This window comes from Acipenser ruthenus, chromosome 42 (genome assembly GCF_902713425.1).
Source record: "Acipenser ruthenus chromosome 42, fAciRut3.2 maternal haplotype, whole genome shotgun sequence".
Classification (NCBI taxonomy): Eukaryota; Metazoa; Chordata; class Actinopteri; order Acipenseriformes; family Acipenseridae; genus Acipenser; species Acipenser ruthenus.
The window spans coordinates 7954616-7977278 of NC_081230.1; the positions used below are offsets into that span (position 1 = coordinate 7954616).

Consider the following 22663-nt stretch of genomic DNA (forward strand, 5'->3'; position numbering starts at 1 on the left):
GAAAGTGTACAGAAGTAAAGGAGAATCGGATATTAGTAAAAGTTTAATTTTTAGTTTGTCTTTTTCAAACCAGAATGTTTTAAATGCTTTTTCCAAACTATTTCTGCTTCTGAGTTTTATGATGTTGTTGAATAATCCATTATTTATTCCTTTCATTGTTTGCTTGTGAGTTGTGTGTTATATGAAAACGATTTTAATTAGTTGGTTTTTGCACACACACGAGTGGGGGAGTGTCAACAAATGAAACGCCAGAATCTCTTTTATTGTAATATACTTTTGTTTTAATACAATTGTTAGTTAATAAAATATCCTTGATTTGTAATAGCTACGTATCTGTCTGGTTAATAACTAAACCTTTTTTTTTTTTCTTTACACCATCTTTCAGGTTTAATTAATTTAATTTTGTATTTGTATGTTTATTTAATCTGGAGATTTATCCATTGAGACCGAGGCCTCATTTACAAGGGGGTCCTGGAAAACAATAAAGGACAAATACAAGACAAGCAACACAATAAAATGTGGTCGGCAGCGTGCAGACATCTTGGAACAGAGTAAGTAGGCACTTTCAATCTACTTCCCTACAATCATTCTTCTCAGAAGCAATTTTCGCTTTGTTATTAAGCACGGCCGTAAAATGACCTCTTGCCAAAGGCACTGAAAAAGTTAAACCCGCTATCTTAAATTCTGAGGTTAAAATAGAAGAAACTCGAGTAGACAGATATTTCAGATTGTTGCCGTCATCTGTGTTTTGCTTTGTATTGTTCTAGCTATGATTTACAATGCAAAATCGCAACCTCTTTTTAAATGGCAGTCACCCCTTCTTGATGAAATACGGCTACAGAGCTAGTTCGATGTTTTTTCAGATTGCCACTGTATCCGTTCCTCTCCCTATTGGCTCTGGGTAGTGTTGACCCATCCTACTGAATACAATAAATACAAAGAAAGGTAATTGAACCGTCTTCTGGAAAAATACTGGGGTCTAACAAACAGCACTGAAATGCTAATGTTATGTGTCCCTCGTTGCGCTACGGAGGTCAGAGCTGTTTGTATGGGGCCCCTCCCAGGATCTAAGATTATGCTGACAGTACCTTTCCTGTTTCTTTTGCAGAAACTACCTTTTAAAAGCCTGGCGGATAACATAAGCTAAACAAGTTATCGCCAAAGAGCTGATGTTCCAAAGGTGTCAGGACATGGCGTCCCTTTTGGTGCGTTCGGATCCTATTAAACTACCATTAATAAGATAAAACAAAAAACGCTGCCAAGCCAAACTTGCTTTGAGTGGGAAGTATTTTGTGTATTAAGTCCCTACTGTTTCATAAAGCTGTCAGGTGGGACGCTTAACACTAATTTGTGTAACTCTTTGCTGACCTTAACCAGCCTAGAGAACAAACTTTTTTTCTGGAAGCTTGCACAACGCACCATAACGTGATAGAGAAGAGGGTTCCAGGGTGGGTGTTGCAAATGTATGCAAGATTAATAAACATCTATCATGGCCCACATGTCTTTGAAGTTTGCCAAGAATGCCTATTGCGGTGACCTGTGATCTTTATTTTTCTCCATAATTATTTGTCTTCTCCATCCCCCACTAATAACGTCGGTATCATGTTAAAGCTCAAGGGTTGTCTGACAACAAATAATAAACTGATGTAGATGGTTGCCGCAAGTGGTTGCAACCCCCCCCTCCCCCCTCCCCCCTCCTCATGTCAAAGATATGGGTTCTTGCTGAATACATGTGCTGACTCTGCTTTAGGCTTGAAGCTTGATAAGAAGTAAGTGCGAGTACAAATGAAGGAAACCAGATAACAAGGGGTCTGGGCTGGGTCAGGAAGGTGGATTGTTCTTCAGGAAGTACCTTCTCGAAGTCAAATACTGCAGCACAGATTACTCGGGTGATAACAGATGCTTGTCGATCTTGGCGCCACTTATCTACACTGTTCTGTGACTATCTTCAATGCTTATTATTTTTCTCCAAACTGCAGTCCCGCGTTTTCAGGCTCTCAAATTTTCTATTGTTACTTGTAATACTACACTATTGGAGAGAGTTGACACTTTTAAATATCTAGGGGTTTATATTGACACATCTCTTAAATCTGAAAAACTTATTATTATTATTATTATTTTACTATTATTATTTATTTCTTAGCAGACGCCCTTATCTCAAATAAATGTAGCTCATTTAAAATATACTGGTAATATGACAAATATTTAATATGGTATATGTTACATATAAAGTGACCCTTACGTACAAGTGGCAATGCTGAAAAAAAGGTATTTGTAATTTTAGTAGATAGTATTGAACACAACCAATTCAACTGGGGGATGTGCATTCTGGTGGATAGAGCTAGAAATCAAATATTGGACAATTAAGAATTTAACAAACATTTCCTTTTGTACTTTACACACCAAGTTCTGTAACTGTCGTACAGTATTTTTTTCAGCAGATTGTCGTAAATAAAAAAAAAAAGATGTATTATGCATTTAGTTCAACACTGAACAGTGTTAGAAATTCCAGAAATTACATGTGCATGAAAAAATAAAAATCTGGAGGACTACAAAGACCGGTACAAAATTAATCTGCAAAGCCTCCTACGCCAAGGGTTGCACTGGTAAAAGTGTAGTGTAAGAAACTGACAATAATTCCTGATGCAGGACTAGAATGCTGGTGAATCGGTAATGGACGATTCCAGAGGTAAATCTGTTTTACTAATAAAAAAATAAAAATAAAAAAAATTGCTGTGATGAACTGTTCTTGGATTTCAAAAATTCATGGCTTGAAACCTGGTTGGCTGGCAGGGTCAGAGGCTGCGTTAGTGCCATACTAATCCATGCTACAACATGCAAGTTAACAGATTAGAGACAATTTATCATTTGATAGAAAACATGCAATTGACATACAGTTGCTGACAGCTGAACTTGGTAAGAGTGGACCACTGCACTACCCAAGTGCTATCTAGATAGGAGCTAGCAATCCCACACCCTACCGAGCTCTTATTGTCTATTGGACCTCTTTGTTCTCGATGACCACAGAATGCTGAGTGGTGGAGGACAGTTCTTGGTTATTGGTGCCTATACGGTTCTTTGGCAGATAGTGCACCACAGCCGAGAAGAACCTGTTCCTGAAGGACTTGCTGAGGAAGTTGTACAGGATGGGGTTGAGCACACAGTGCAGCATGGAGAGGCACTCGATGACCTCGTAAAAGAAGGAGAGCACATGAAGGGAGTAGCAGTCCAACAGGGAGTGTGTGCTGTGCACGGTGAGGAGGAGGAGCACAATGTGGAAGGGGAGCCAGCTCAACACAAAGACCAGGATGTAGGTGTAAATGAGAAGACAGTGCCTCCTGCTCTCTGCTGTGCCTGCAGACCGCAGCTTCCTGGATGTTAACAGGTTAAAGACCAGCATGATGGGGAAGGGGATTAAGAACCCGAAGATGAAATTCAGCAGGGTCATGGCTAAAGACCAGGCTTCGAAGCTTTCCCAGGGAGCCAAGAACATGCACATGGGTTCGTTGAAATCGGTAAGCTTCACATGGATGGTCTCAGCAATGGGTAGCACCAAAGCCAGAGCCCAGATGGACCCACAAACCACCCTTCGGATGAGCTCTTGACGTCTGTGCCAGAAGGGCCATTTGGAGGTGGCGGAAAGGTAGCGGTCCACTGTGAGAGCAGTAAGGAAGAAGATGCTGGCGTACATGTTGGCGTAGTAGAAGAAATGGGTGAACTTGCAGAAGAAGACCCCCCACAGCCAGGTGTATTCCAACAGGATGTCCACCTGCCAGAAAGGGATGACCAGAACCACACACAGGTCAGCCAAGGCCAAGTTGAAGATGTAGAGGTTGAAGGAGCTGTCCTTAGCTCGCCGCGAGTGCCAGTTGACCCAGATGACCAGCAGGTTCTGCAGCAGCCCAGCCATGAAGATGACCAGGAAGAGCACAAAGAGAGCAATCTTCTTGCTGTTGTGGTTCAGTGTGACCTGGCAGTTGGGATGAAAGAACTCAAAGTAGTCTGCTTCCGACTCGTTCAAAGACAGGCTGTGGTTGTGGTGGTCCAGGGAGTCCATCGTTGCCTCACGACTCTGAATGAATGAATGAATGAATTAATTAATGCTAAACAGATCAGGCCAACAATCCTAGTTACTAGAACCGGAACTCTGGTCTGGTGGTTTTTAAGCTGGTTGCTTGTCATGCTAAACAAAGGATGGTAGGACCCCAACCTTGGGCTCTCCGCTGGATAGGAAAACGTGTAGGGAGTTGGACCTGGTCCCAACTCCTAAAATAAGATAATTTGATAAAATAAGATAATCTATGATAACCCCATTAGAATGCATTGTCTCTCTCTGCCCTTCTATGATTTGCATTCAATGGTTCTCCCCATACTATAAAATTGTCTCATTGGCTGAGGCCGACAATCTCGGCTCCTATGGTAGTAGCATTGAAAAAACGCAGCGATCAGGATCAAATACTGTACCCCAATATACATCTAGTCCTGACGTTTGTGGTAATGGTTTAATCAATAACAAAAATTACAGCACCTGAGCATAAGTTTAAAAAATGCATGTTTTTTTTTTTATTATTTTTTTTAATTTGGGTGCTCAAGTTTTAATACAGCTTGAAGTTGTAAATTATAACTTCCTATTGCTGCAAGTTATAACAGGCCCTCATGCCTATTTGGCTGATATACTAACATAGTGGAAGTCAGGTTTCAAAAGAGGAGGTGACATCAACACAGTCTGACAAGCATTGATGGCTAACCATAGCTTTATATGTTGGTCTGTACATTGAACATGATTGTGGGAGATGATGTTTTAAATCCCTACAGCAAATTATGCCCATAGTATTTAAATGGTCAAATAAACAAATGGAGTATTTCTAAATTGTACAAAGTTTTGCCAATCGTTTGGATATTAGACCTAACTAAAACTCAACTTGTAACTTCCTATTGGTTCTCCATCGCACTCCACAGGGTTACATCATTTTAGACCCAACAATCTGTTTCAATTTCAGTATGGTCAAGCCTCCGCTTGTAACAGTTTACCATTGTAACTTATTTAGTTGTATTAACCATTTTTAGTCTTGGGTTCACTACACTCCTTGTATTGTGGTCTATAGTAATATACTTTCTTAGGGCTCAGACTTAGTCCAAATGCTGAGCGTCTCTGTTATTTTTGCACTGTTAGAAAACCCCAAGAGGCTCATATTTGTTCAAGCTTGTTATTCAAATCAAAGAACACCCTACTGGGAGTAATAAGCAGCTTAGGCAAGCTTAAATAAGCAATGCAAAAAGCATTTTCAGCAGAAAAGTTTGAAAAATCCTGCAGAGGCAATACATTTTAAATTCTAGGACAAATACTGTCATTAAATATCATTTTAAAAAAATCCCTTATAAAACATAAACGAGGTATATTTGCACAGTGATGTCATAGGTTTCCCATGATTATACTATACATTTACCATAGTTTACCACAGATTGACATGCTTTTTAAAATGCTTTACAATACCTCTCTGGTCATTACCCTGCTTACCTAAACATTCCCATACTTTCACGGTACTTGATTACACTTTGCTATGCGTTTACTACAGTACACTTTTACAAGTCTGTGCACATTAGAAAAACAAATCAATCTGAGCTCCTTCTAAACACTTTCAGGGCTTACACACAGCCCCCCCCCCCTTGAAACATTATAAATAAACTGAAAAACTAACAAACATTAAGAATAAAAAAAACAAGATATTACCGAACGTTACAGGGCACTGCTCTGGTGAAAGCTGCAGAAATCCTGAAAGAAAGTGAGCGACGACACAAGAAGTTCCAAAGCTGAGTGCACTGGCAGCGTTTCAAACTCGTACACAAGGGGGGTTTGTCATGAGTGTAGGCTGGAGTCTTGACAAGCCTAGGATGATTTAACACTGTGTAGGCTGGGAGGAATTCTATACCTTAAAGCAGGAGGGAAGCTATCGATGCATTGATATCCTTGTCTCACAGCTCTGTGTATAGTACAGACAGTAAATAGGATATAGTAGAGAGTGCAGCTGCATTGACAGTGCTTACAAATGCTATCCTGTTGAGGATGGGCGGGGTGCACATTCCACAAACGGCAGGAAATGTGGTCCGTGTGTTTTCCGTGTCATCCCATCCAGGGTGCAAAGAGGAGGGGGACACGCCTGCATATCTACCACGGATTGGGGGTTTGAAATTTCCAAGCCAAGAAACAATGAACTTTATTAGTTTGGCTAAAACCATTACCTCACAATAAAGTTATAAAAGTAACTGGAAAGCACCGTGGAAAGGGGTTTTCCAGTAAAAATTGTGCAATGGACAATGGCAACATTTTTTTTTTTTTAGATCCTATACAAATTATTTGGTGCAATGTGTTTCAAATTAAGTAAAATGATTGTAATATTATTATTACAATTACATTCTCACATGGATTTATTAGACATTTACGATACTTTACACTTTGTGATACACATGAATATATAAATGTATTCCCTGGTGTTTTAAAGGGGACCTAAAATAGCTTGCAATGTCAATAATGTAACAATATCTTGTAACAAGATACACAGTATCTAACTGTGTGTAGTTTTTAAGGGGAACTATTGTTTCTCATCTACCGGACTAGTGTTCTAATTCTTAGAGTAAGTTCCAGGAATATAGCTTAGTTTTACATGAATGCAGATAATCTACAAGGAAGGAAGTGTCAAGACCAAACTACTGTAAACTTTTTTTCCTGGTAATCCATATCAGCAAAAGACTGCATTATTAAACAGAAAACTACAGGCTCTCCCTTAGAAAGGTTTATCACGGTATTTTTGAACAGTATGTTTGCAGATTTTGACCATGCTTTTCCTGTCTGAGTTCAAATCTGACATTCATTTGGTGGTCTGAACCTTCCCAGTTGATTTTAGTGTAATCCACAACACATAACAAACGCTGCACTATTTGGTACAATTGGAGACAACCTTCGGTCTCTGCTTAGGACAGGCCCAGGACTGAACAGCAAGCTGGGGGTGGCCAGGTCAGCATTGAGGTGCAATCGCCTGCAGAGCTGGGAAGAAAAGCTCACAGCTCTGCAAGACTGGAATTAGGGCCATTATTAGTTAACCTTTCATGGGAATTCAATTGAAAAAGATTTCACAATAATGAAAGTAAGAGGCAGCTCGGAATGTATCCTCAAAAGAGTGTAAAGCTGTGCAAAGTTTCAGGCTGGGATTTAGATACATACATATTATAACTTCAAGGCAACAAGTCAAGCAGATACTGGAGATAACTTTCAAGTCAAACTTAGAGATTTTCAAAGACAGGTACTTAGAGTAAGCCTTGATTAATGATTAAAGCAGGGAGTATTCTTTGGGCACAGGCTGTACCGTCCTGCTTTCCTGTTGATGCGAGCCCGGTCTCCTTGAAGAGCAACTCAAGGATATCCTATCCACGGCTGCCAGAAGCGCATCATCATTTCAAATAAAAGCCAGGGTGCAGTTTGCCTGCACTGCCACTGAATGCTACTGCACTCAACTCTCCTGCAAAGCTCAAACTCCAAGCATTGCTGTCGCCCTGCAAATGATCTGAGATCAGCCTACAGCCCCAAGGTATCTTCAATTCAATGTATTATTATTATTATTATTATTATTATTATTATTATTATTATTATTATTATTATTATTATTATTATTATTATTATTATTGTTTACAGCCTATAGATTATATTAGAACTCTCAAGAGTTGAGTCTTATGTACAGCTGTAAGATTATGAGGTTCTGTACAGGTCACGTGGGCATCTTAACGGACTTAACCACAACACACAAACAGTCAGTTTAATAAAAAATGACTAGATTTCAAAATATTTGAAATGGTTAAAAATAGGAAAATTCAGCAGTGCAGCAACGCGAAATGTATCTTGTCATTGAGGCGTCTAAACCGGAGAAGAATTTGAGCCGCACACCCTCCGCGGTATACTGGTCTGGGAAGCCTAGACAGGTATTTAAAGCGACACAGATATGAAAGTTGAATTTACTACGGTAAGCAAGCGCACTTCACAAAAACAAAAGAAAGTGCAGTGACAAATCAAAAGCATTAAAAAAAACACACACACACACACAAGGGAAGGGGAATGGTCACATGTGCTACTTTTTCAAGCTATTGTAACGGCTAGAACTAAGTATAACACATAAACTACACCGAGGAGTACAATACAAAACCTGCTATCTTGCCAACAGAAGCCCTCGGTACAATGACAGGCTTATGCACACTTTGGTGTAGTTTATTCCTTATATTATTATTATTAATGGCTCTATATACTGTATATAGCCATTATAAAACGTTTCTTTTTATCCCGTTTAAGTCTTACATTGGTCTGAAATGGGTGTGATGACTGGTATAGATGGAAGTATTAAATTAAGCAACGCTGTGTGTTAAAACACGTTTCATGAGCACAAAAGCTACTAGTCTTTGTGCAGACTGCTTAAAACTTTATCTCCGATCAAAAATACATTTTAAAAAGTTTTTATTTAGTGAGCCTTTCAGTTAAGTAAACTTATTTTAGGGCACTTATTTATAAATGATTTTTTATATGACTTTTTAGCGTGCGCGTATCAGAGAATATAAGGAACTCCAGTTTTTATATCTTTAAATCAGGTCAAAAGGTAACACAGACTGCCTTTGAAGTATCACAGTTTATTTTAAAAAAATTTAACAGGACAAAATCCCTGGCAGAATTTGATTGAAATATGAATGAATCCGCTCGGATTTGTATGGAATATTTGGAGCTCAGCTGCTGTATACTTTCACGCAGACAAAAACTGAAGTAAAGTTCAATCTATATTATTTATTAATGCTTACTTCATTCCCGGACACACGAGTCACAGTGACAAACGAAATATTTGTTCTAGAAGTTGATTCATCTTTAATAGAATTACCATAGGGGGTACATTTGCAAAAATGAACTTGTCTATTGTCTTTTGCTATCTTATGTAGGTAATATTATATATTACACCAGTTAGGATGTTCTCTGCTAAACCGCGTTGTATCTGCACCACATATCAAAATGATCTGAGTAGCAACACATGGGAACATGAAACGCAATCAAATAAAAAGGTCCTTATGTACCCTTTACACCTAACAAAATCTTAACCCATTCTGCTTTGGAAAGATCTGAATATCCTGCTGCTGCCCAGATGTTCATCTCCGACTCTCCTTCCTTTTTTTTCCAGGTTGCACAATGGACACTGAGGAGCACCACAACAACTCTTTGGACCCTGGTTACGACTATGACTTCAATGGCTCTTTCCACTGGTTCATGCACCACTGCACTCTGGAACTCAACTATGACACGAGGCGGGCAATCCTGTTCCTCCTCTACCTGGTCATCTTTGTAGCAGGGCTGATCGAGAACGTCCTGGTGGTGTGGATCAACTGGAGGCGGCACTCCAAGAGCACGGTCACCTTTTGCGTCCTGAACGTGGGGCTGGCAGACCTGGTGCTGGTGCTGACCATCCCTTTCTGGATGCTCGAGGTCGCCCTCAACCAGGTCTGGGTGTGGGGCTGGGCCCTCTGCAAGCTAACCCACCTGGTCTACACTGTCAACATGTACAGCAGCATCTTCTTCCTAACGTACATGACGGTGGAGCGCTACCTAGCCATCGCCAGGCCTTCCCAGACCTGGGGCCTCAAGGAGAAACGGAAACGAGGCATCGTCTGTGCCTGCCTCTGGACCTTCTCCTTGTTCTTGACTCTGCTGGAGAACGTCCATGTGGAATTGATGGAATGGGACGAGCCAGGATGCTACATGTTCCCGGCCTACAACTATAACGAATGGTACGCAAGCATCACCATTCTCTCTTTGACCTGCAGCTGCTTGATCCCTGCCGTCGTCATCACCATTTTTAATTTTCTCATCGCCCGCGCTGTGAAGGCCACTGCTGGTTTTGAGGGCAGGAGGAGTTGCTGGGTGGTGCATGTCTACTCTCTGGTTTTCATGATCTGCTGGATCCCGCGCCACATGGTGATCTTTCTGATGCTCCTGGATGACCTGTTGCCCTATGCAACGTTTAGCTGTAACTTTGTAGACATGCTCTATTTCTCTTACTGCATCGTGGACTGTATCTCGCTCTTCCACTGTGTGGCCAACCCCATTATCTATAACTTCCTGAGCAAAGGCTTTAGGAGCAACCTGATCAACGCTGTGGTTCGGTACATCCCCAAAGAGATCGCCAACCCCAAAGAGAAGGAAGGTTCAGGGTCCAGCACAAGCCATTCTGTCGTGGTGGAAAACGCCGCTAACGATATACCCCCCAACCAAGAACAATGGGCAAAATGAGCCAAAAACCCATCATCCTTTTCAACTGCCATTCGTGTTGGTAGTGTTATAGTGAATTTTTAAATGCATTGAAAGAGAGAGAACTGAAGCACTGCTAGAAATACATATACTGCTTATAATGTGTGATATCTTTGTTTTGGCTGTAAACTGCGTCCTATTTTGAGGAAAGTCGAGTTAGACGTGCCCGTAATCAGAGCAGTGAAATTTCACACCAACTATGAAGCTCAACACAGAGGAAATTGAGGTTTATCATCACTGGGGGGAGGAAAACACCAAGAAATTGATCATTTTTTGGCTTCAGTTTTTTTATTTTATATTGAGGCATCATAAAAGCATCTGAAGGGCTGTATTTGCAGAATTACATTTAGACGTTTGCGTCTAACAAAATTAGAGGCAGTTGTCATAACAATACGGTTGAAGAGAAAATGTAAATAACAGGTAGATGCCAGTTAAAAATGCTCCAAAAAATACAAAGTAGCCTGTCCTCAAATGTGCATGTGTAATGAATTGTAAAACATTACCGTACTGCGTTTTATTGGGTTGTGACGAGACAGTGTAGTGTATAGTCTCCCACCTGCATTAGCAACTCAGAAGCTTTTTGTATTTTCATAATAAACTTTTCCTACTGGCCATGCCTTGCTTTATCTTTAGAATTTAATTCCAGTATCTTATCGTTGTCAAGTAAAGAAAGAATTTACCAATGCCTGCATCAGTGTCACAAAGACACAAAACATTAGTCAACTTGGCTTAATAGCATGATTCGGTTTTCTATATAATTATGTGAAAAAAAGTCAAATTCGACTAGAAAGTTACTATACATATTGTGACAAACAAAAAAAAAACGCCCAAGAATTTTGAAAACAACGTCATACAGAATACAATATATAAAAAGCAAAAGCCCTGAAAAAAGCGATTTACATAAAACTTGAAAACAGCTAAAAATAAGCACTGAAAAATGAAATTAATAATATAAAAAAAACGAAAAACAGAAGCCCTATTTATAATGCAAACTGTTTTAAAATTTCAAAAAAATATAATTTAAAAAATTGTGACTGAAGGGGATATACAGCTGATATGGATATTTGTAAAAATGATATTTGATGCATATATTTCTCCAAGCATTGAAAGATAATTTAATAGGGGCTAGGCGGTGCAGCGCACCAGTTCCCAAGCAAAGCAAGACATTAGTGGACATTACTGTAACAACCAAACCCCCATACAATCAAGTGGTCTGACACGACTGCCAATTTCAACTTGCCCAGGGTGAACGAGGAGCAGGTGGTGTTCAGGTAACATGAATAGACTGACCCTCGTTAGCACTCATTTTGGACTGTGATGGCATTCCTACTGCATAACAGTTTAATCCATTCCAGGTTTTAATAGGAGACTCGATTAGCCACAGTGTATAGGTAACAAGCTCAGTTGTGTCATTTTAAACTTACAGCAAAACCAGGAATGGATCAAACAGCTATGCAAGGGGATTCTTATTTCCATCCCTGCTGTAGTCCAGTTTGCTGACCGGATTCTGTGAACCCGGATGTTTCTGTATATGCTTACCATTTTGTATTCATTCTAAACGATCAAATGACATGCATGACACTAAAATGTTGTCTGGGCTTTAACAAAGAAGACAGCTACTGTGCCAGCACTCACAAGACAGTTTGGTGTGAAAAAGAACCCTTTAAATGAACACTGTGTGTTTTAAGAAACCACTGGAAACACACCAAAACAAGTGAACTGTTCTGTATTGCACCTTTACAGTGAAAATGTTCCATTTCGATATCCCCTGCCTGACTGCTGTTGGGATCATCTGTGCAATCTGCTTCAGCAAGCATTCTCATACGAGCGAACAATTGAAGGAAGCCAGGGGTCTACATTATAAGTATTGGGATAACATTCTGGGAAGGGGGTCAGGAAAGTGCTATTCCCATCAGGAAATCAGATGCTTGTTCAGCAGGATCTAGTACATTAAAAGCATACATCAATACACTGCTAGCAAGGGTTTGCCAAATGTACTGAGATGGATGCTTCAAATACCAACAACCATGTGTCCCTGTGTTCCAATGTAATGTTTATGAATTCGCTAACCAAGGCAAAACCTGAAAGGTGTGATTAATTACTTTCGAACACACTGGGATGTCAAATTAACAAAGTTCACAAATTTTACAAAAAAACAATCCAACAATAGTATAAAATATTAAGGTGATTCAATAGTTTTTTTTTTAGTTTTTTTTTATGAAAAACTTTTTTTATATATTATTTTCTACAGGAAAATGACATCATTCATATATATTTTTTTAAAACATCATGAAAAACACTTGAAAATTGCAGATTATAGAAAAGACCAATTTTGCCTTTCAAAGTTAATGATACACTGTAAGGCTGGTTTCATAGATCCTGATTAGCACTAATCTAATGTTAAGGTAGTCTCAGATTAGTGCTTATCGGGGTCTGTGAAACCTGCCGTATGTGTTTGAAATTGTGGTCGTTCTTACCGCAGCGCAATAGCGCTTTAAGATGATTCAGTCTCAGTCTTGATATAGTCAGTTCATTGACCTCGTGCAGTAGCTGACACAGGAAAGTGGGACATATTTCTCTGAAGGCTGTGATCACTTTCGTTTCCTGAAGGAGTTGATATTACTGCCCTTCACTCATCAGTCCAGGATGAGAAAGCGAATTTCGATTCAACGCTGGACTCCGGGGTTTCCAAAAGGGAAGGGTAAGTGTTTTTAAGTGTTTGAAGAACACAATCAAGAAACGGCAGCTGAACACAGAAGTTTGTGTATGTCAGCACTAAAATAACGTATGAGGATAACATAAAGAGCAGGGGGAGAGTTTCACAAAGCAGTTCCAGGTAGCAGGCTGCTAAATACATTTCACTTCCATGAAAAAAAAGAAAGAAAATAACCCATGTATCCTTTAATCATATAGACTTGCAGAGTGGGTTTCTACTAAACGTTATCGTTATTATTGTTTTAGGAAACAGGTATGCAATACGAAAGCTTGCTACCTAGCAGTCTGTTAAGTGCTGGCTGTGCTTTATGAAACTGGACCCAGATGTCCCACCTTGGTATAAAATGAATAAGATTTGGATGAGCCGCTGCAGTTGTGGGACAGACTGCTACTTAAAATCCTTTGGCTATAGCTTATATATGGAGGGAATGATCTGTTTAAGTTAAAATATGTGACAAATGCCTCAGTCTTTTCATGATAAAAACACAAGATCAATAAATACAAAAGACCCGCAATTTAAATAGTTTTTTATTCTAAAAAATCAACAGTAGATAGATCAGTATAAATAAAAGAGTTAATAATAGTGTATTATGATATTCACTACATGAAACAACTTGTAGAAAAGTACAAATAAAATTAATCTTTCATAAAAAAAAAAAAACAACGCTCACTAACCAGGACTTATAAAGCAAGAACCGTTTTGAAAAGCACAAGCAGGTTCACTTTTACAGCTTATCTTCTCCTGTCGCCACCAAAAACAAACAAAACAAAACAAAAAAGCATATTTTTTTTATCATTACAAAGCGCTGCTTTGTAGAGAATACTGAAGCAGAGCTTGGGGCGAGTTTGTTTATTTGGCTACACCAGGGCCGGCCAAAGTTCCACTCCTGGTCTTAGTTCCAACCCGGTTCTAAATTCTTTAAATAAATCAACCAATCAAACCTGCACTCAGACCCTGAAGTGGTTAATTATCTGATTTCACCTGTTAAACCTGGAGTGGAATAATGGCCCTCCAGGACTGGACACCCCTGAGTGTCCCAAAAATGTTGATAAAAAAATGAGTACATCAAAACAAAATCACAGAGTAGGTTACAAAAAGACAGGACTGACAAACATGTTCCACATACCCGGTACCTTAGTGTTCTGCGTACAAACAAAACACAGCTTTTAGAGGACAAGGGCTTTTGTCTTTTAATACACTTATTTATAAAGGTGTGGAGGGTATTATTGCGGTTTTATCTCATACAAGTTATTGATTATGAAACCAGCCTTTACTCAGCCTCTAGCACAGAACAGCACACGTGAGACAAACACAGGAGTTACTGAATGCACATGCCTTAAACCGGTCACAAAATGTGAATTTCAATTTCAGGAGGCGTGCTCGATCTAATCCAGGGGTCTCCAACCCTGGTCCTGGAGAGCTACTGGGGCTGCTGGTTTTCATTTCAACCAATCTCTCTGTTACTTAATCGAACCAATTATTGGCTTAAATAGTCAAGACTAACAGGTGTTCCAGATCTTTAGCCACTGATGATGTAACGACACCTATAAAACCTGCTGGATAGGGGCTCTCCAGGACGAGGCTTGCAGACCCCTTATCTAATCTATGCAGACAGTACCTGCTTCCCCCCCACAGTGTGGCGGGCATAGTTTGACAAGAGCAGACACAATTGCACACTTAAATAAAAGCCTCAAACCAGGGATGGAAATAAGACTCCTATTGCATAGCAGTTTCACTCACTCCAGGTTTTAATACAAACTTGATTAGCCACAGTGTACACAGGCAACAAGCTCAGGTGTGTCTTATTAAACTCACAGTAAAACCAGGAATGGATCAAACCTATGCAATGGGAGTCTTATACCATTCCTGGAAAATTACATTAAGGTATCACATTAGTTTAGAGTTTTAGTAAAGGGGTGTCGAGCTGAGGGCCATGACAAACATTTCTTAAATAGATCTGCTGTTAACAGTACTCTTGCTGCTAGCTGGTAAGCAAGCCAGCCAGCAAACATGTCGCCTTGCATTAGATTAAAGACCTGCTCTGCTTCACATCTGGATACATGACACCAGTCTGTCTCTCAATCTCCTTGCCTTGGGCTTTGCTCTGTTCAGAGGGCCAGTGGGATGCAAAGCGAATGCGACATTGAGAATGCAGGGAGTGGACTGCAAACACTGAACGCAACAGGAGGCTGAGAGAAGGAGGAAGCTGGATAAAATTCAAGAGAATTAGGATAGGGATGTTTCACTTTGGTACACTGGTGTCTATATTAGCACCAAGATGAGAAATTGGTAAGGATTACAGACCAGCTTGGTCTAACACATTATTACTGTTATTATTATTATTATTATTATTCCATTGTGGTCAATTTTGATGTAACCCAGCGCTTGCTATTCCATGAAATGTACACCTTCAAACTAATTACACTACAAACCAACAAATCTGTTCAAATAAAAACTAAACAGGTTTTTGGGGTATCCGGTTGTAAAGCCATGATTCTGGAGTTCAATGAAGCCAAAGCATCCCTCTATATATCACTTCCTTCCTTATCTTACACCCACTTTCTGTGTTCGTGTTGGAGTTGGCCCCTGTTATCTGGAACACAGGAAGGAAGAGGAGCGCTTACGATGATATACTAGTGAGAGGTAAGAAAATGTCAATCTTTCATTCCTGGTAAATCTTTGCTTTGTTTTTTTTATGATACATATATATTTATATATACAGTAGTAGTCAAAAGTTTACATACCCCAATGGAAATTTATAATTTCTACAAATTTCTAGAAAACAAAGAATTTTAGGAAAAAATCTTTTGTAGCAAAAGTTTTGCTTTTGTGGATGAGGAAAAAAAAGTTACAAGAAATAGATGCCTTTCAGCATTTTTTTTTGCAAAACTCTAAACATGCTAATTTCAAAGTATTCATACCCTGACAAGGAAAATTAATACTTTTTTCAAATTCTGAGGACTTCTCTTGTGCACAGCCTTCTTCAACTCATACCAAGAATTTGATTGGACTGGAACAATTTTGCGTTGAAGGATGGTCAAAAATCAATGATAAATATCCTAATCGTTTAAAAGAGGTTATTATTGCTAAAAAGTGCCTCAACTAGCTGTTAATTTCATTTTCCTTGTCAGGGTATGAATACTTTGGAATTAGCATGTTTGGTGTTTTGCAAAAGAATTGCTGAAATAAATCATTGTGGACCTCCATTTCTTGTAACTTTTTATTCCTCATCCACAAAAGCAAAACTGTTGCTCAAAAGATTTTTCCAATAATTATTTGTTTTCGAGAAATTTCTAGAAATTATAAATTTCCATTGGGGTATGTAAGCTTTAGACTACAACTGTATATATAAAAAACTGTCCCTTTTATCAGGATTCAAACACATTTTAAAATATTCAAACTAACTATACCAAAACCAACTAAAGTGCCAAAAATAATGTGAATATTTTTCTAATTAAAAGGGTGGGAAAATACCCTGAACTTCAAAAAGACACAAAGTCTGAATAAAAATACTTCTTATAACCCTTTAAATTTGTTACATGTCTTTCTTTTTTTAAAAATACTTTCAATCACACCTAGCTGCTTTCATTTTGCAATTACTCTGTGGTTAAATACAAGGTGGGTATCTTTGATAAACAGCAGTGGTTGACGATACAAAAGCTTTTGTCGCGGTCTAGAAAACTGAAACCAGAGGTGTAAAATGTCCATATTATTTCACTCAGACAATCAGGGTTGGGCTCAATTCAACTTAATGGGTTAATACAGTAAATAGCGCCGGACCGAAACTGATTCAACTTGGAGAGCTACCTATTAAACTTCCCTGCTCCAAGCCCAATACTACTGCCACACCTTCACTCGACTGCGGTCTAGCCCCTAAAAGACTTTATAACAATCCTGTAGTACACTGACTAACTGCTTAACTAATTAACACTTAAAATAAAGCATTACCCAGAAAAGCAAAAAAAAAAAAAACACAAAAAGATAACTAGGGGTGTGCTGATACTCTGACTGGAAGAGCATGTCCCTTTCATCCGGGGCGCTGGCATTTGTACTGCTTCCAACCGGCTTTTAAAACACTCAATGCGGACGGTAATCGTCACTGATTGGTACTCGATTGTAAAGGTGAGGGAAGGATACCTGTTCTCGTTTTGAAATCAACACGTTGACAAACTGATTTATTTAATACCTGCTGATAAAATCCTTCTTAAAGGCAACTCCGAGTCAGAGTCTCAGCACACCCCTCAAGGACAGCACTAAAACGAACTGTCCGGACAAGGCAGGGGCTCTTTCGTGTGGTCGCTGTACATGAAGGTCTGCTCGATGTTGAAATCGGGGGGGAGGACGTCCTTGTGCAGCTCCATGTGAGTGGTCACCAGTTTGAGGGTGGAGAAGTAGTGTCCGCAGATCGTGCAGCGGTACATGAGGGCCCCCGAGTGGGTCTTGAGGTGACAGATCATGGTCGACCGCCCCCGGAAGAACCTTGAGCAGATCTTGCACTGGAAAGGTTTCTCCCCGGTGTGAATCCGGAGGTGGTAGGTGAATTCCCCCGAATGGGCGAAGCGCTTGCCACAAAACTTGCAGCGGTACCACTTGGTCCTCATGGCCCCCGCCCCTAGGCTGTCCTGCAGAGGGAGGACGAGGGAAGCCGTGGAGCTCTCCAGCGGGGAGGAGGAACACGAAGAAGAGTCTAGGAGCTGGTCCGCTTTCCTCTTCCGACTCTGCATGAGGTTGAGCTCCGCCATTTTTTGGTAGCCATCCGGGCCCAGCTCCTTGCTGTGCAAGCTGAGGTGGTACTGGTAAGCCGAGTGGGAGAGGAAGCCTTGAGGGCAGAGGAAGCATTTGAGGAGGGGCCGGCCTTCCTCTCGCCCCCTGTGGAGTGCCAGGTGTTTCTCCAGGAGGTCCTTGTCCACGAAGCTGCAGGCGCAGACGTCGCAGGAGAAGATGGAAAGCCCCACGTGGCTCAGGGAGTGCCACATGAGGCCGCAGAGGGACTGCTGGGGGCGCTCACAGACACGGCAGCTCAGCGTCTTCACATTCAGGTGCTCCAGGATGTGTTCTCGGACCACCTGGAAGTCAACAAACCATTAACAAGATTCAGGGGATTCGGAATTGCGCGCTCTTCCTGATCTCAGTGAAACAGTCATCCCCGTGACCTTGCAGGTTTTCTACATCTGCGGAGGGTTCTACTGCGTTCTATTGGGTACCGGCGTACCACATCAGGGATGGAAATAAAGACTCCTATTGCATAGCAGTTTCACCCATTGCTGGTGTTAATACAAGCCACAGTGTATAGGTAATAAGCTCAGGTGTGTCTGATTAAACTCATAGTAAAACCAGGAATGGATCAAACTGCAATGCAATTAGACACTTATTTCCATGCCTGCACCTGTCAGACAGTCCTCTATTTGTGTGATTATCCAGTGATATAGAAGCACCTGGAGCCAACAGATTAGCCACATTGACAAGATTCCAGAGATCAGGAAACACAGAAACATGGTCAGACAACACGGCCCGTACCTACCAAAGTCAGAGCTACTGAAATTAATACTATGATATATAATATTGGAACACCAGAGCTATGCAAAAGTATTGCTAACTAGTGACAGATGGTTAATTTAAAAGAGATTAAATAAAATATACTCAGAATAATTAAAATGGAAATGGAAAAAAATATCATTTTATAATCTGGGCAAAGGCTAATGCAAATGAAACGACCTGACAGTGTGACGTGAACCACACCGACATTGAGAATTATGCACGTTAAAAACTCAATATGATACGGGTGACGTCATGAATAGGGTTTCTTAGTGTTCAGACTGCTGGATTATTTTAGTTACAGAGCTGATGAAAAACAGAATGCAGGGCAAGTGGATTAGCCCAGACTCTCGATCTTACCTGAAAGTCCTTGCTCACGGCTTTCGCGCAGGCTCCGCACTGGATTTCCTTGACTGGTCCGCCGTTGGCCGCGATGAGGTCCCCAGAGATGGAGGCGTTGGGCTGGACGATGATGTTGGTCTCGACGGAATTGCTCCGGCGGTGCAGGGCCAGCTGCCACTGTGTGCAGAACTTCTCCTCGCACATGTCGCAGGAGAACAGCAGGATCCCGATATGGGAGAGCACGTGGGTCAGCCGGGAGTTGCGGTCAGGGAATTTGGCGCTGCAGACCCTGCAGGCTCCGGACTCATCCAGGTGCGTCTCCCCGTGGTCTCGGATCACGTTGATGTTGGGCTCCAGAACCATTCCGCACACCTTGCAGGGCGTGGTCTTGCCCTGGCGGGCCCCGGGGTCTCCGTTCTCAATGTAGACCAGATCATCCTCGCTGTCGTCGTCGTCACTCAGCTCTATCACCTCCCCGGGTGGGCCCATCTGATCCTCCGCGCTATCGTCAAAGTAGAGGTCCCCGTCATCGTAACAGCTTTCAAAGTGGACGGCGTCCATTTGCTGGTTGCCGGCGGACAGCCGTTCCTTGCAGTTCTCCCCGCTTAGGCAGGTGTTGCTGTTTGAGGTGGCATCGTCAGCGACGTACGCATCGGGCGCGAAGAAGCCCAGCTCGTCTTGGCTCTCCTCTTCCGTCTTGAACGGCTGCGGTGTGGGGTTGAGGGTGTGGGAAGGAGGTACTTTCAGGTTGTGGTTTGCGGTGGTAGCTTTCTGCTGCAGCGGCTGGCTGTCCACCAGGTTTACAGATAAGGCAGAGGGAGATTGCTGCTTCTGCGAACTCACAGAATTGGCCGCTTGGCTGTACTCCATCAAGGAATCCTGATCCTCTGCTTTGGTGGTTACCAGTGGGAGCACACTGGAGCTAGCCTTTTCCACTGGCGGGTTCCTCGTCTCTTCAGCCTGAACCACAGCAGAAGCTAAAGAAGGCAGCAAGGCAGTAGCCCCAGCCGCAGCGGGTGTGATATTCCCGTTCCTGCCACTCGCCCCCTCGCCAGCCTGGCTGGGGTCTCCGCTGCAGGGTGGCGGCGAACGATTGCAGGACGGTCGCGTGGCATCTGCGGGGTGCTTGTTAGAAGCAGCCGCATCCAGGTCGGGGAACGTGGCGTGGCAGGCCTTGATGAGCTCCCTGACCCCCAAACGCTCGGCCACGTCGTATATGACCCCCACGTTTATGAGGTCGGTGAAGAGCTCCGCGGTGTAGATGAAGTTGAGGATCTTCTCGAAGTTGGCGGGCGCGACAAAGTCCACCATGTAGGTGCGGGCGCTGTCCGAGCCGGCGGTGGTGAACAGGTTCTGGAAGTAGCCCGCGGCGCAGGCCAGCACGGCCTTGTGGGCAGCGAAGGTCCGGTTGCCCACCAGCAGGAGCACGTCGCACATGGACTCGGACAGGCGGCACTGGTTGAGCTCTTTCAGCAGGTTGGTGGGATGCTCCGCCCCCTGCAGCTTGATTCTCATGCCCATCTCCGCTCTCTGCTGCTTCCTGCTCACCGCCTCCTCAGCTCAACTTGCAAGACAAAAAGGAGAAAGCAAATCAGCGAGCAGACCTTCAAACACCACCATCAGCCATCACTAGCGTGACGTTAGAAACCAGAAAGTAGACAATTATGTTTAGAATTACAATCGCAGCTGAATTAGTTGCTGAAATTGCAATTACAATGCTGTTCAATTACAATTATAGTTACAATTACGCTGCAGGAATTAGAATTACACTATAACTCTCTGTGTAAAAGAAGTGCTTCCTACTTTCTACTCTAAACTTTACTTCCATTTACGCCCTCTTGTTCAGGTCTCTGTGCTGAACTTAGTGTCCTGGTTTAACTTTATTTAGACCATCTATGGTTTCCTAGACTTCAAATAGTGTCCCCTCTTTCCGTTCACCAGACACAAGGTTCTTCCACTAAAACAATAGTTCCTACTTAAAATGCAGCGGGTATGCCAAACAGACCTGGCAACGTTTCAATAACATTTGCCTACTCAAACTAATGAAACTCCTCATTAGCTGGATAAGTGTTTTTTTCTGCTCATGTGCTTTCTATCCCTATGGAACATATTGCTTTGAAATATTTATGCAGGATAAACAGAAAACTACAGGGATGGAAATAAGACTCCTATTGCATAACACCGTCCAGATTTTAACAGGAACTCGATCAGCCACAGTGTAAAGGTCACAACCTCAGGTGTGTCTGGACTAGTAAAACCGGGAATGGATCGAGCTGCTATGCAACGGGAGTCTCATTGACATCCCTGAAGAAGGTGCAAAACTAAAACAAACATAAAAAAACACATTAAAATTGCATCACGAGTAAATAATTCTTACGTTTCTATTTACTGAGAATAAGCAATAGGCATATTCCCGTAATCATGCATCTGACAAGCAAATATTACGCATGCACGTAACCGTTTATTTTTGCATGGGTTAAGGAGTATAACGCGGCGTTGCAAACCACTGAATAGCAGGGACTGACAAATGTTATTATTCGTCTGCAGATTAAGAGGTTATTCATAAACTCTACAAACTCTGTGTTGGAATTACAAATTACAAAAGCAATGCAAAAATATTACAATATTCAAACGTTTCTAAAAACAAGAGAAGGGGTTCTAAGGTAAACAACGTTCTTAAATACTGTAAATTACAAAAATAACAGTACATCTAAATAATAATAATAATAATAATAATAATAATAATAATAATAATAATAATAATAATAATAATAATCGGTGGTATTATTATTATTATTAGTTATAGGCTAAATGAACGAGTTGTAATAGTTGTTTGTAAATTAATTCATTTGTATGTATCATTTGCGTTTTTTCACGATACTACAACACGACTACAACGAATGTATTGTTTTGCTTTTGTTTACATAAAAAACACACAACTGTGGAGTACATATTTAAAAACCAAATTATTTACAGTCCGTGTACAGTTTGTTTAAAAATGCACAAAATGCCGTTTAAAAAAAAAGGTCGAACAAAACTGAAAAGCCTTTCATGTAAGTAAGCATCTCTCTCTGTGTGTCTGTAATGTATTCTCCGTCCATCTTTACTTCGTTGTTCGTTGCAAGCAGAGGACCGACTGCAGGTCCGCTTCTGAATAAACAACTATACCGCCTTTTTTTTTTTTTTTTTTTTTTCTTATAACAAATAACTTGCTTACCCATGTAACCACTGCTAAACGGTATGTGTACACACTCGCATACCGCACATACACAAACCAGCCTTGCATTACCGTTACCGAGGAAGTGATGTATTGAAGCAGAAAGGCTTTGTTTTCTTGATGAAAATCGTTTTAGCGCCCCCCATCTTTCGGATGAACTGACTGGGTAAGCCCGCCCCACCCCAACGCGTTCTTTCCTATTTTAAAAATGTTTTTAATTTGTGCACAATTCCAAAATCTGTTTTTTTTATTCAATAGAATTATTTATTATATAGTATTGTCCTTTTTTTTTTTTTTTTTTACATTAGCCATGATCAAATAGAAAACTCTCTCTCTCTCTCTCTCTCTCTCTCTCTCTCTCTCTCTCTCTCTCTCTCTCTCTCTCTCTCTCTCTCTCTCTCTCTCTCTCTCTCCCCTGCATAACATAATGAAGCACTGAACAGGCTTGAGGCATGGAGACTGAACTGCTCCCTCACCCCCTAAGAGAAAGGGTGCTCCCTCCAGTCCAGGGCAGGCTTGAGGCACG

At 41.2% G+C, this 22663-nt stretch overlaps 3 protein-coding genes across 4 annotated transcripts; 1 reads left to right on the forward strand and 2 right to left on the reverse strand.

Annotated features, from left to right (window-relative positions):
* Nucleotides 1-68: 68 nt before the first annotated feature.
* LOC117966969 (G-protein coupled receptor 182-like) lies at nucleotides 69-6026 on the reverse strand. The gene is made up of 2 exons (XM_034913953.2): nucleotides 5732-6026; nucleotides 69-4072 (listed from the first exon to the last, which is right to left on the reverse strand). The coding sequence occupies exon 2, from the start codon at nucleotides 4055-4057 to the stop codon at nucleotides 2996-2998; it is 1062 nt and encodes a 353-aa protein (XP_034769844.2). The 5' UTR covers nucleotides 4058-4072; nucleotides 5732-6026; the 3' UTR covers nucleotides 69-2995.
* Nucleotides 6027-7457: 1431 nt separating this feature from the next.
* On the forward strand, nucleotides 7458-10939 carry LOC117400977 (G-protein coupled receptor 182). Of its 2 annotated transcripts, none has more exons than XM_034001350.3 (2): nucleotides 7458-7583; nucleotides 9204-10939. In XM_034001350.3, exon 2 carries the CDS (start codon nucleotides 9212-9214, stop codon nucleotides 10307-10309), a length of 1098 nt encoding a protein of 365 aa, XP_033857241.3. In that variant the 5' UTR covers nucleotides 7458-7583; nucleotides 9204-9211; the 3' UTR covers nucleotides 10310-10939. The 2 variants fall into 2 exon arrangements, with proteins under 2 accessions (XP_033857241.3, XP_033857242.3); XM_034001351.3 differs by having other exon boundaries at nucleotides 7478-7599.
* Nucleotides 10940-13557: 2618 nt separating this feature from the next.
* LOC117967046 (zinc finger and BTB domain-containing protein 39-like) lies at nucleotides 13558-22270 on the reverse strand. The gene is made up of 3 exons (XM_034914148.2): nucleotides 22138-22270; nucleotides 18939-20484; nucleotides 13558-18109 (listed from the first exon to the last, which is right to left on the reverse strand). Exons 2-3 carry the CDS (start codon nucleotides 20439-20441, stop codon nucleotides 17297-17299), a joined length of 2316 nt encoding a protein of 771 aa, XP_034770039.2. The 5' UTR covers nucleotides 20442-20484; nucleotides 22138-22270; the 3' UTR covers nucleotides 13558-17296.
* Nucleotides 22271-22663: the final 393 nt, after the last annotated feature.